At 49.6% G+C, this 14562-nt stretch overlaps 1 protein-coding gene across 2 annotated transcripts in view; it reads right to left on the minus strand.

Annotated features, from left to right (window-relative positions):
• The window catches only part of Camsap1 (calmodulin regulated spectrin associated protein 1), a 63179-nt gene extending 59508 nt beyond the window's left edge, over positions 1 to 3671 (minus strand). For both annotated transcript variants that reach the window (XM_057754764.1, XM_057754763.1), the window contains exon 1: positions 3242 to 3671. In XM_057754764.1, the coding sequence (XP_057610747.1) occupies positions 3242 to 3395 (154 nt within the window). In that variant the 5' untranslated portion in view covers positions 3396 to 3671. The remainder of the gene's footprint in view (positions 1 to 3241) is intronic.
• Between the last annotated feature and the right edge of the window lie 10891 nt (positions 3672 to 14562).

Here is a 14562-nt window from a genome sequence, read left to right on the forward strand (position 1 = left end):
TGTCTCACTCAGGTCATAGGGACACCTAGGCTCGGGTCCCTTGCTAGTCCTCAGTCCTGCTCTTCCTCCCAGTCCTCAAATAAGCACTCTAAGTAATTCTAAAACCACTGGGCATGGTGGCACACACAGAGGTTAAGAGGATAGCAGTGAGTTCGGGCCAGCCTGGTCTACAAATCCAGTTCCAGAGAGAAACCCTGTCTCAAAAAAAAAAAAAAAAATCTAAAACCCATTTGCTCCATTATTTGATGAGGCAACAAGACCTCATGAGTAATCGAGTACTAACTAGAATAAAACTAAACCAGGTGCCAACGAGAGGGGAAAATTTATCTCTAGATACCAAGTTGAATGCTACCACTAAACACACCCTCCTAGAGAAACTACAAAGTAAATAGAGTCTAAGTAAACTATTCCCACATGGCCAACCTTAAAACACAGATGGCAGTTCAGCAAGAGTACTTGCCTAGCAAAGCCGTGAGTCCCATGCCCAGCACAAAGGTTAAATAAAATACATATACACAAGAGTGAAATCTGTACATAAGACTAGGAGCTGTGCACTAGGATGCACCATGTTTAAGAGCAAAAAGCTGGAAATGAACCAGCACCTCTCAGTAGGACAATGGCATGTGGTAGGCTAGTCTTGGTCAAATACTAAACAGCCGGGCAAAAGAATGCTGGGAGCTAAGATGAACTTATGAACATATTCTATAGAAGAAAAGAAAGTCTCTAAAGACAGCACTAAAAAGGTTCAACAATACACAAAACTAGGCCAGTATGTCTGTATGCATCTTTAATGCCAGCAACTCAGGAGACAAAGAGGTAGATAGATCTCTGAGTTCAAGGCCAGAATGGTCTAAATGGGAATCCAATCCACTGCCTCAAAAAAAGAAGAAGAAAGAAGAAAGAAGAAGAAGGAGGAGGAGGAGGAGGAAAAATCATGCAAAACTTAACAATGCCAGGCTGTGGTACCCCACGCCTTTGATCCCAGCACTAATGAGGCAGAGGCAAGATCTCTGTGAGTGAGGTCAGCCTGGTCTACAGAGCGAGTTCCAGAGCAGTCAGGACTACACAAAGAAACCCCATCTTGGGGCTGGAGAGAGGGCTCAGTGTTTAAGAGCACTGACTGTTATTCCAGAGGACATGGGATCAATTCCCAGCACCCACACGGCAGTTTATACCTGTCTGTAACTCCAGTTCCAGGGGATCTGATATGATACCTTCATACCAATACACATAATGTAAAGATGAAGAAAAAGAAACCCGGTCCCCAAAAATAAACAAATAAAAAAACTGAATAATATAGCTTAGAACAACAGCAAAGGGTTACAGCAGTGGAGGGGGAGGTGCTGAGGCAACAAGGGGTGTGTGGAGCCAGCAATGATGGATGTGACCACTGGCTAGGCACTCACTATTTGCTCTAGTCAGGTATTAGACACCTTTTTATCCATTTCAGCGGTTATTCAGTGTTTGGGGTTTTTTTTGGGGGGGAGCGGGTTTCAAGACAGGGTTTCTCTATGTTGCCTCCCAAGTGCTGTAATTAAAGGCATGAGCCGCCACCACCACCTGGCTTCTTCAACTGTACTTTTTAAAGTCAGATAAAGCCAATTACACAGCAGTGTTTCTCCACCTGAAACTCAACAGAAACGGTGACCAAGAATTATAAAACTAAAGATTGTAAAAGACAGAACTACTTCCTCACTGCTAGCTTTACACCATAGCATTAAGTTTAAAATAAAATAAAGAAAGCAGTTTATTTACTCCCAAAACTCATGAAACATGCTTGTCCTTATGACTAGGACTAGGAGGCCCTGATGCGACACAGTCTACTGTCACAGAGAACACCTGCTCAGCAAGTTTTTTAAACTGGTCACCTAACCCTCTCCTGAAAGGGTTATTCCAGCAACCCAGTCTGTAATGGTTCTGCCAGAACAAGGGTGACTCGTACTTCATTTTAAGGGGATTCACAAGTATTTAACACTTAGTTTTGTGCCTGAAACAAGGTACTTGTCAGTGATACTAGAGCCTCCCAGTCAACACATCACCAGCATTATTTGGCCTACAAAGTTCCCAGAGCACCAAACCAGAACGTCTTAATCCACTAAGCATATTAGGCCTCATAAATGGGGTTTCATCACAAGGTTACCTTGTTCTTCACAACAGGAATTAGCCAAAGGGGTTGTTTCTGCACAATTTGTGTAACACAAAATTTATCTTTGGAGTATCCAATAGCTCATGTTCTGGAAAGTATCAAAATTCATAATATATAAACCAGAATGGCTGGGACTCTGGGTTTGTCCCCTTGGACTAAGCCTCCAACTATTCAAACTAAGCCTTCTGGCCACTGATGCAGTAGGAGATGGCTAAACGGAGGTTACTCACATAAGAAAGTCCCTCTTGCAGGGCGGTGGTGGCGCATGCCTTTAATCTCAGCACTTGGGAGGCAGAGGCAGGCGGATCTCTGTGAGTTCGAGACCAGCCTGGTCTACAAGAGCTAGTTCCAGGACAGGCTTCAAAACCACAGAGAAACCCTGTCTCGAAAAAAAGCAAAAAAAAAAAAAAGAAGAAGAAGAAAGTCTCTCTTGGACTCGGACGGCCAGTCGAGTAGCCAGAGAATAACACTGCACCAGACAGGCACCCTCTACCCGACCCGAGACTCAGAGTATGGATGATACGCGAGCGTAGTCCCGTGCCAGGACCTACTCCGGCCGACCTCAGCGCTCGCTCACCTGGGCCACCCGCCAGGACAGCAAGTCTTGAACCGACACCACGCGAAGGCGCGCCCTGGCCCTGTCACCGGCTTCATTCTCAACCTTGGCTGTCTTCACTCCTCGTCCCCAGACCTTTCTCCGTGTCCCCCATCCCCCCGACTCATCGGATCCCCTCTGGTCCTATTGCCCGGTTCTTCCAGCGTCCGATCCTCTCTGGTCTCATCCCCCTGCATGTCAGTCCCCTTTCTGTCCCCTCTGTATCATACCTAGTCCAATCTATTCCCTGTCTGTCTCCCTCTGGTCCCATCCTACGGCTACTCCGTCCTCCTATGGTCGCATATCCCATCCGACCCCGGTTCGTCTCCCTATGGTCCCATCCCCCGGCTCCCGCACCCGTCCGACATCTCTCGGTCGCGCCCGACAGCCGTCCATGTCCCGTCGGTTCCCCTCTAGTACCAACCCGGAGTCCGATTCATTCCCCGTTCGTCCCCCTGTAATCCCATCCCCCTGCCCCGGACCCCGGCGCGCCCGCCCACCTAGGCCATAGGCCTTCGCACAGATCCACTGCAGGTTGGCTGCGATCTTGGCCCGCGCCGCGTCGTAGCGGTCCAGCGGCACCAGGTCGGCGCCCTCCGGCGGTGCCTCCATCCTCCTCCAGCCTTCGGCGGCGGGGCGGCCGCCCGCGTCCATCTGCAGACAAAGGCCGCGGCGGCCCGGCCGCAACAAAGACGCCGCCGCCCTCCCGCGCCGCCGGCCCGGGCACACGGCCCTTGCTTCACGGCCGCCGCCGCCACCCAGGCTGCTGCTGCTGCATGTTGCGGGCGCCGAGCCGAGGCCGAGAAGGCGCAGAGCCGGCCGGAAAAGCGGCGGCGGGCAAGCGCCGGCCAAGGCGGGCGCGGGGCAGGCGCGGTGCGGGCACGGGCCGGGGGCGGCGGCGGTGGCGGCGCGTGCGCGGCCCCGGAGGAGCGGCAGCTGAGGCGGCGGCCAACGGGTAGAAGCTAACGCGCCGCCGCCGCGTCACGCAGGCGCACTTGGCGCCTCCCGCAGCCCCACCTTTCTCCGCAGGCGCAGTAGGCACCACCCCCGTACCCCCGTTCGCCCCGCCCTCCTTCCGCGAGCTCAGTACCTGTGCCCTTCTTCAGGCGCTCTAGACACACCCTCGGCCCGCCCTCAGCCCGCGTCCCCTGCGGGAGCAGCAGGCAACGCCCCTCTAACCCAGCCCAGTCCGGGTCCTCAGTAGCCGTGGACACGCCCTTGCCCCGCCCCTACCTCCTCCTCAAGCGCAGTAACCACGCCGGTCCACCCAGCCTCGCCCCCTTCTTCTGCCACAGTAGTCACGCCCCTGCCCCGCCCCAGCCCGGGTCTGCGCAGGCGCAGTATACTCTGCTGGGGACCCGCCTCCTTTTCTGCGACTTGCGAGGGGATTACCATCGGGCGCCGCAGGTTGATAGAGCTTCACTCCTGCGCTCAGGGACTGGTTCGTCTCTTCCACTGGTAAGGCCGGCTCCCTGTGAACCGAGCACCCTTAGGGTTTGCACGGGCGCTGGGCCTGCCGACGGAGATCGCGAGACGTCGCCGCCGGGGCAGGCTGAGTGCACGCGGCTCGGAAACAGCACCTGAGATCAGCGCTCGAGTCTGGAGCAACCGCGAGCCCCAGTACCCCAGACGGACACTGGCATGTTCTCTCGCTCAGGTTCGGTGCCTAGGGGAATGGATGCTTAAGACCAGCGCCGCGTGTGGCCTGCGTTAGTGCTTGAAAGGAACGAGAGTATTTTTGTGAAACCTGGGTGCGCAATGCGGAAGACATCACTGGAGAGGCGACAGTGTATGCACCAGCCCCGGGGGAGCAGCAGGAACCCAGCACCCCGGGTGTGGGGGGTGTGGGTGGCCGTACTGGCCCTGTAAGATTCAGGGTGCTTAACCTCTGTCATTGTCAGATCATCCCTTACCCACAAAAAGACAGTAAGTAGGTAAAGTGGATGTTCGAGGAGAGAGTGCATGCAATCAGATCAAGAGGTAGGTGAGGTGGCACTGGGATTTGTCTCTACTGCACGTACTGGCTTTTGGGGATCCTATTCTATTTGGATGCATACCTTCCGAAGCCTGGATTGAGGGGGGGAGCCTTGGACTTCCCCCAGGGCGGGGTATCCTGCCCTCTCTTAGGACAGGAGGCCGGGAGGGGGAGGGAGAGAGGGGGAGGGAAGTAGGAGGGGAGGAAGTGGAAATTTTGATTGGTATTATTTATAAAGTAATAATAAGTAAATAAATAAGAGGTGGATGAGGTTGTACATGGTCCCATGCTTGTAACCCCAGCACTGGGGAGGTAGAGGCAGGATCTGAATGAAATTCAAGGCCGGCTTCAGCTCCTAGAGATGAAACCCTGTCTCAAAAAGCAAATCGAAAAGTGCATAGACGCCTGGTGTGGCACACACCTTGAATCCCAGCACTTGGGATGCAGAGGTAATTGGATCTATGTGGCTTCAGGGACACCCATTTCTAATCGAATCCAGGTCAACCAAAATAACATAGTAGGACCTGTCTCAAAAATAAAATAAAAATTTGTTAGGGCTAGGTAGCCAGGGAGAGACAAGAGGGGGACATTTGGGTAGAAAGAGGCAAGATGTGAGCTTGGTGTGAGTCTGTCTGGGAAGCAGTAGATTGTCGAGGCCGGTCCTTGACAGTAGATTGGGTTGCTGTAGTAGGCTGATCTAAACCCCAGTGTGTAAGAAACAGCAAGGCCACCAAGCACAGAGCCCCAGGACCAAAGGTTGGAACAGCAGAACTTGGCCTGACTGGGATGTGGGGTGGTACCAGGCAGGTAGCAGGACAAAGCTGACAAATGGGAGAGAGGTGAAAAAGGGGTCAGGGATAGAGATTTGGTGTGCTGGCCCTGTATTTTGCAGCTCTGAGGAACCCATTTGCTTGTTTAGATAGTTTCTTGGTGGGTTCTTGAGATGTCCTTGATACAGACATGTCCTCTGTGGGTAGAGGAGTCTGTCTGCCTTACCTCCTCCTTCCCCACCTGGGAGTCTTTTCAATCCTGTCTTCCTGACTATCTTACCCAGAGCCGTCAGTGCCCTATGGACTGGCATGAAAACCAGCTCCTTGTCTTACTCTGACCTGAAGAAAGCATTTTGCAGTGACTATGAGTGTGGGGATTTGGTAGATGTTCCTTATCAAGCACAAGAAATCCATCTATTCCAAGTCGGCGCAGTGTTCTTCCTCACGAAACTGGGTTTGTTTTTTGTTTTTTGTTTTTTGTTTTTTGTTTTTTTTTTTTTTTTTTGCTTTTAGTTTGTTTGCTTTTAGAGACAAGGTTTCTCTATGTAGGCCTAACTGTCCTGGAACGAGCTCTGTAAACCAGGCTAGCCTCGAACTCAGAGATCCACCTGTCTTGCTCTCCCTGCCCTCCCCGTGCTGGGACTGAAGACATTCAGTTTGGAAACAGTGTGGGGTTTCTTTGGGGGTTTTTTTTGTTTGTTTGTTTGTTTTGGTTTTTCGAGACAGGGTTTCTCTGTAGCTTTGGAGCCTGTCCTGGAACTCCCTTTGTAGACCAAGCTGGCCTCGAACTCACAGAGATCCGCCTGCCTCTGCCTCCCGAGTGCTGGGATTAAAGGCCTGCGCCACCACCGCCTGGAAACTGTGTTTTTTGTCAAGGGCTTTGTTTTGCACCTGCTGGTCATGTAAAGGTTTTTATTCTGTCTGTGGTATATATTGACTGGTTTTCAGATACTCATCTATCCCTGTATTCTGGAAGAGATTCCACTTGGCATGAGCATAATCCTTTTTATATGTACCTATCTTCATTTACTGCTATCTGTTGAGTTTTCATGGCAGATTCTAGTCTTCACTTTGCTTGTGGTGTCTGTGGGTGGTTTCAGTAGCAGATTGCTACTGGTCAAAGTAAGTACATTGGGAGTGTTCCTTTTGTGATCTTGGTTTGGTTTGGTTTAATTATTTGAGGCAAAGCCTTACTGGCCATGCTAGTCTGAAACTCATTCTATGCCAAGCTCCTACTCAGCCTCCCAGTGTGTTAAGATTATGGACATGAGCCACCCACTATGTCCGCCCCCCCCTTTTTTATACAAATATGAAAATAAATTAAGTAAATAAATAATGCACCTTGAAAAAGACATTTCCAGGATGACCAAAGATGTGATGGGAACTCCCCTCCAAACTCAACTTGGATTTTTTTTTATTTTATTGATATTTATTGAGCTCTACGTTTTTCTCTGCTCCCCTCCCTGCCTCTCCCCTCCCCCTTTCAATTCTCCCCCAAGGTCCCCATGCTCCCAATTTACTCAGGAGATCTTGTCTTTTTATACTTTCTACTTCCCATGTAGATTATATCTATGTAAGTCTCTCTTAGTGTCTGCATTGTTGTCTAAGTTCTCTGGGATTGTGGTTTGTAGGCTGGCTTTCTTTATGTTTAAAAACCACGTATGAGTGAGTACATGTGATAATTGTCTTTCTGGGTCTGGGTTACCTCTGTCAAAATAATGTTTTCTAGCTCCATCCATTTTCCTGCAAAATTCAAGCTGTCATTTTTTTCTGCTGTGCAGTACTCCATTGTGTAAATGTACTACATTTTTCTTATCCATTCTTCGATTGAGGGGTATCTAGGTTGTTTCCAGGTTCTGGCTATGACAAATGCCTGGCCCCTCTTAACAGTTTTGGGAGGAGTTGGTATGAATGCTCTCAGTATTTCGCAGACCTATCTTGGTTTGGTCTTACTGGGTGGCTTGTAGTGAGGAGGGTCACGCAAGTCCATGTGGCAGTCAGAGGATGACGTTCAGGGACAACTCTCTTCTTCCACAGTGGACTCCAGGGACCAAACTTCAGGCTTGTGTAGCGAGCCTGCTGGTCATCAGGTGACTTCATGACAGACTTTCCTCCTTGCTGGAGGTCTGCTCAAATCACGTTTCTTCAGTCAAGTTCCATGCTTTGTGTCTTTCTAGGAATCTGTCTATTTTATTCAAGTCCAGGGATTTGGGCCAAAGCCTTGTCTTCAATCAGGATGGAAGAGGCAGAGGAGGAGAAGAAGCTAGTTCAGGAGTCTGGAGAGTGACTCTGTTCATGGGGTCTTACTATCCTTGACAGGTACTTTTGTGAAACAAAGGCCTGAAGGGGACAGACATCCTCACAATGAGTATTTGCATTGCATCCTGTATTACTATTGTGTATGTGTGTGTGTGCATGTGCGCTATGACCAAATACTAACAAGTAGCTCACAGTTTGAGGGCAGAACACATCACGGCAGCAAAGGTATAGCAGGGAGAGTGTGAGATGGCCGAAATGAATGGTAGGGCTCGGCTTGTGTCCTCATTTTTATTCAGTCTGGATCGCCACCCCCATAGGATGGTGCCACACACGTTCAGGGTGGGTCCTGTCCCCTCAGCTAAACCTCTTTGGAAATGCCCTCATGGACGTGTGGTGAAGTTTGTCTCCTAGATTCTAAATCCCCTCAAGTTGACAACCAAACTTAACCCTTTTAGAAATGATGAGGTAAAGGTGAAATAGGGAAGACAGGGATTACTGTTCCTATGAAGGAAAACGGAGGTTCCACCAGGCACAGGATGCAGTTGCTGTAACAGAGAGACAAGGTCCCTGGAGGCAGATGGTGCAGTGCCATAAGGGACAGCAGCTATGGGGTACTGTCATACAGTGCTGTCCTCTGAGCAAGACAGCTGTCGGGTTTATCTGATCAGCTGGAAGGAGGGTGTGTGAGGAGGGTCACTGAGCCCTCACCTGAGAGTCCAGGTGTTTCCTGCTGCACCTTCCAGCCATCTGGGTGCAATAATGCTCTAACTGCATATGACCTATGGAGGTTTTAAAGCAGACAGACCTCCATTCTGCAGCTATTAGAAAAACACCCATGATGAGTAAAGACTTTCTGGTGCAAAGTCAGGTGTGGTGTCTCAGACCTTTAATTCCAGAAGTTAGGGGCAAGCCTGGTCTACATAGCAGGTTCCAGGACAACCAGGATTAAAAAAAAAAAAAATCTGCTATAGTTGCTTTGGGGTCCCACACTTTTTGGGGGGTGCGGTTGAGACAGGGTTTCTTTGTGTAGCCCTGGCTGTCCTAGAACTCGCTCTATAGACCAGGCTGGCCTCTATCTCTGGGTCCCACCCTTTTATAACTAGCACTTCACCCATGTTCTGTAAGTGAGCCCAATATAAATTCACTGGTTCCACACAGTGAACTCTGGTTTGTCTTTGGGGCTTTATCCTCATGAGGAAAGGGTTTGTTTGTGTCTCCCCAGAGGAAGAATTCTCACAATAGGTGCAATTTCAGGAGGGGAGGTGGGACTTAGGGGCTACAGAAGGTACAGTAGACCAAGTCCATTTTAAGATTGGCAAGATTACATCATTGGGATGCCCACTGGCATATTGCAGTAGTAGGAAGGTCTGGTGCTGGATAGGTTGGCAGAGTGCTGGCATCATACCATTGGGCCAAAACCTAGCAGGGAGGGCCTTTCTTCTTCCTGCCTTAGCAGCAGGAGGTGTTGGGGCAGGAAGGTTGACTGGAGTGGGCACCAGCTAGTTCTGTACTGGTGGCAGAGCCAAGGCACTATGGGTTAGACAAGAAAAGGCCTGGGACAGTTATCTCAGCTGCAGAGACAGAACATGATGCCAGCTGCATTCCCTGCTACAAGTGGACAGGAGGCTACAACATGGGTGAAGGTTTAGGGAGACCTACTGAGTTTGACCAGGATAGAACCATCAAAGGATGTGCTGGAGTCACTGGTGACACTGGGCCAACAAGCAGATGGAGGATTCAGCAACACAGGGTGCCCCAGGCACAAGGAACAGCCTGAGGTCCCTTGAGCTCCAGCAGCAGGCTGCACAGAAAAGAATGAACTTGAGCCTAGACGAACAGTAGCCACACTGGGGTGGTCAGAGCCATGTATTTAAACTGCCTTCTCAGAGACCAGCTGGCGAGATTAGCCCTTGTCTAGGTGCTGAGCTTGTTTTCAGTTTTAGGGATCTTCCCTCAAAGCCATTTGCCCATGCTTCTGCACAGTACTCACAACTAACGTGGGAAGGAGAAGCTCTGTCCCAGCACCTACAACAAACTCCAGGAGGAGGTGAGCGTGGCTTATCAGAGACACTAGCAGGCTCTAAGGAGACAAGAGGAACAGCTTCTCCTTCTGGCCACCCTTGAATCCTCAGGATACAATGATAGTGCCAATCAGTGGGCAGTAGCTACACAAACACACACACAACCAGCTTGCAACCCTGTCCTTCACCCCCTAGTGTCTCCCAGAGGAGGCCAACAGTCTGCCTGGCAAGCCAGGGCCCGCTGACCTGTCTTCTTAAAAATTCTGGTTCAAGCTGGTCCTCTCCCCCAACTCAGACACACAACAGGCATGACCCCATATGCCGTAAGTCACTGCTGTTAGACACAGGCTCGTCACAGATGCCCAGGAGAACGTGATGCAGCGTGGCTCTGAGGCCCACTCCCGATCTGTGGCAATGGCGAGTATGGCCCATGGCCCATGTCCACAAAGGGAATATAGCCACAGAAGGCTTTGATATGTATGACCTGCTCAAACTCAGTATTTACTGCACTCTTCCTGGCCTTTGCATCAAAATTGTGTGCATACAGCAGAGAAATCAGAAGCATCCTGGCCCTGCATGAATAATGGGAAGGCCCCTGACCATACCTCCCTGCACAACAGGAAGCAGGAAGCTCTGAAAAAGTTTTAAGACAGCACCACAGAGCGGGGGGGGGGGGGGGGGGGGGGGGGGGGGGGGCGGGAAGGACACACCACGCCACACACCTTTAATCCCAGCACTCAGGAGGCAGAGGCCCAGGACAGGCTCTAGAGCTACACAGACATACCCTGTGTCAAAAAACAACAAAAAGCCGGGCAGTGGTGGCGCACACCTTTAATCCCAGCACTTGGGAGGCAGGTGAATCTCTGTGAGTTCGAGACCAGCCTGGTCTACAAGAGCTAGTTCCAGGACAGGCTCCAAAGCCACAGAGAAACCTTGTCCCAAAAAACCAAAATAAATAAATTAATTAAAAAAAAAAAAAAAACAACAAAAAGCAAGATAGCACCACAGGAAGCTGGGAGGAGGCCACCTGGAGGGCTCTTGCACCTGAGGACACTGAGCAGGTAAGCCTTTGTAACAGTTTCCCTGTAAGCTAGGACAGCTGTCTGCTCCCACCCCGGAGCTGGGAGTCTGAGGTGTTTCCAAGAGTCCTCCCTATATACTCACAGCTCCACCAGCGCCCGGTTTAGAGCACAGTAGGAGCTCCTGATAGTAAGAGGCTGTGTGGCTCATTGAGAGCAGGCCCCCCTTGCTCCCCTTGTTCCCCTTCCCCTTCCCGGGCTCATTTCTCTTAAATCTGGACAGAGCTGAGAGGTGAATTGGGAGGGAGGCTGCTCCACACCCCAGTGCAAACTCCTCTGAGGTCTCCAACCAAAACATTATCCCTTCGTGACACTTCTATGTGCAAAACCGGACTGAAGCCTGTAGTATAAACCTGGGATCTCAGTACTTAGGAGGCTGAGAAGGAGGATGGCAAGTTCAAGGCTACCCTCTACTACATAGCCATAAAAAAATTAAAAAAAAAAAATTTTCAGGCAGACACCAGCTAGGATACAGAACTCAGAAATGCTCCCAGTCACCTGTTCTGAGGTCTATTTCCTGTTCACGTCTGTTTACTGGATAGAATTTGATTAGAGGGTGCAATGAGACTGGCTTAAACTGGCAAGCTAGGTTCAGTGAGAGACCTTGTCTCAAAAACTAAGATGGAAGGGCTAAAGAGCTGACTCCGGTTAAGAGCTTAGTTTATGTCAACTCGACACAAGCTAGAGTCATCTGAGGCGGGAACCTCACTTGAGAAAATACCTCCGTTTTCTCCTGTAAGCCATTTTCTTTATTAGTGATTGATGGGGGAGTGCCCAGCCCATTTTGGGTGGTGCCATCCGTGGGCTGGTAGGCCTGGGTTCTGTAAGAAAGCAGGCTGAGCAAGCCAGGAGTCAGTAAGCAGCACTCCTCCATGGCCTCTGTATCAGCTCCTGCCTCCGGGTTCCTGCCCTCTTTGCATTCCTGTCTTGACTTCCTTCAGTGATGAGTAGTGATGTGGAAGCAGAAGCCAGATAAGCCCATACTTCCCAACGTGCTTTTGGTCAAATCATAGAAACAGTAATCCTAAAACAAGAATAATGGCTTCAGTGACCTGGATTCAGTTCCCAGCACACACATGGTAGCTCACAACTGGGTCCAGTTCCAGGGGATCCAGTGCCCTCTTCTGGCTTCCACAGGCACCAGGAACACATTTGTCACACATATATAAAAAACACCCATACACCATAAAAAATAAAAATAAATATTTTTAAAAATAAGATGAAGCCGGGCAGGGGTGGCACACGCCTTTAATCCCAGCACTCGGGAGGCAGAGACAGGTGGATCTCTGTGAGTTCAAGGCCAGCCTGGTCTACAGAGCTAGTTCCAGGACAGGCTCTAGAACTACAGTGAAACCCTGTCTTAAAAAACAAAGGGCTGGAGAGATGGCTCAGCGGTTAAGAGCACTGTCTGCTCTTCCAAAGGTCCTGAGTTTAATTCCCAGCAACCACATGGTGGCTCACAACCATTTGTAATGAGATCTGGTGCCCTCTTCTGGCCTACAGCATACATGGCAGACAGAATACTGAGAATACTGTACACATTAAGGACTGATTAAGGAAGACACCCAACATTGACCTCTGGCCTTGTGCTTGTATACATGACATTCACAAAGAATGAGATGGCAGCACATTTGTATGTGCTATTTTGACTTTTTTCTTTTGAGGCAGGGTCTCTATTATGTAGCTGTGGCCAACCTCAAACTCACAGAGATCTCCCTGCCTCTGCCTCCCAAGTACTGAAAGGTATACACCACCACACCAAGCCCTATTTTGACAGCTGTTTTTGTTTGCTTGCTTGTTTTTAACATGAGGCCAGCATAGGCTAGAAAGATGGGTCTAAAAGCACTTAATGGCTTCTGCAGAGGACCCGGGTCACTTCCCAGATCCCACATAATAGCTCAAAACTGCCTCTAACTCTAGTTCCAGGAGATTCAACTACCTCAGTCCCTTGCACATAAATACACTCAGACAGACAGGCAGACACACACACACACATGAATGCACACACACAAAATCTTCAGAAAAACGGCTGGCTGGGCGGTGGTGGAGCATGCCTTTAATTTCAGCAATCCAGAAGCAGAGACAGGCAGATCTCTAGAAATTCAAGGCCAGTCTGCTCTACAGAGTGAGTTCCAGAACAGCCAGGGATACATAGAGAAAACGTCTCAGAAAACCAAATGAATGAATGAATGGATGAATGAATGAATGGAAAACAGTGCTGGGGATATGACTTAGTGTCGCACACTTGCCTCACATGTGTAAGGCCTTAAATGTCATCTGTATCATGGCAAAAAGGAGAAAAAGACATTTGAAACAGTGATTTTTAATTTGCTAGTGTAGTGACATGCACGTGTAATCCCAGTATCACTCCTGGGAGGACTGAGGCTGGAGGATGGAGAGTTTACAGGACAGCCTGTGCCACACAGCATGACCCTGTCTCAAAACGGAGGGCACCCTCTCAGAAGAGGTCTGGGTTTTACCAGATTGTCCAAGGGGTACATAGCACAGAAGGGACATCAAACAAAAATGGACACCCACACACCAGCAGCATTATTCCCTAGAGCTAAGAGACAGTACAGTCAGGGGTCCATCAATGGATGAAGCATAAACATTGGGGTCCAACTGTCCAATGGCCTATGATACAAAGGAATCAGCTTGGTGAAAATCACCTAACTCCTACAGGGAATGAACCACCAGCCGGGGCTATAGTGCAGGGGAAGTGCTCCAGCCTGGTGCTAAATGAAAAGAAGCCAGAGTGGAAAATGTGCTTTGACTCAGCAGATCCAGAGGAGCTGAAGTGCTGCGGCCTGATGGGCATGGATCAGAATGCCGTGAGCTAGACAGATGTGCAAAACATGCTAAAAACCACCGAATCACACCCTTCAAAAGAATGAACTGTGTGACACAATATTGCATCTCAAACATTTTTGTAAATTTTGTGTATGAGGATGTACATGTACTACAGTGTACACGCGGAGATTAGAGAACAATCTGCAGGAGCCATTTTTCTCCTTCCATCCTGTGGGTCTGCGGCTTGAACTCAGGTCACCCACTTAGTACAAGCACCTGTACTCACTGAGCCATCTTGCTAGCCCCATTTCAAAGTTCTTTTAAGAAAACAGATACAATTTTACCCATTTACCAAACAGGGCTGACCAACAAGCCCAACAAACTTGAGGACGATGCCCTCATCATAATGGAACTGTAAACTGTTACGGGTTGAGTACTGAGTGGTGATGTTTTGTTCTCTGGGGATCAGAGTATGGAGCTAGCCACTAGTTAACCATAGAGGCTAGGCAGCGGTGGCACACACCTTTAAATCCAGCACTAGGAGGAGGAAACAAAGTGATATGGCTGGGCAAGCTTTTTTTTCAGTCTGAGGATTTGGTAGAGGTAAGAACTAGTGGCTGGCTGCTCTGCTTTTCTGATCTTTCTGCTTTCACCCCCTAATATCTGACTCTGGGTTTTTATTGTTAAGACCAATTAGAACTCGTGCAACAGTACTGTGTGTTAAGAATCAACTGAGGCCGGGTAGTGGTGGCGCACGCCTTTAATCCCAGCACTTGGGAGGCAGAGGCAGGTGGATCTCTGTGAGTTCGAGACCAGCCTGGTCTACAAGAGCTAGTTCCAGGACAGGCTCCAAAACCACAGAGAAACCCTGTCTCGAAAAAGAAAAAAAAAAAAGTCCAGCAACCAAGAATCAACTGAGGCCCTATA

The sequence above is a fragment of the Chionomys nivalis genome, chromosome 22 (genome assembly GCF_950005125.1).
Source record: "Chionomys nivalis chromosome 22, mChiNiv1.1, whole genome shotgun sequence".
Taxonomy (NCBI): Eukaryota; Metazoa; Chordata; class Mammalia; order Rodentia; family Cricetidae; genus Chionomys; species Chionomys nivalis.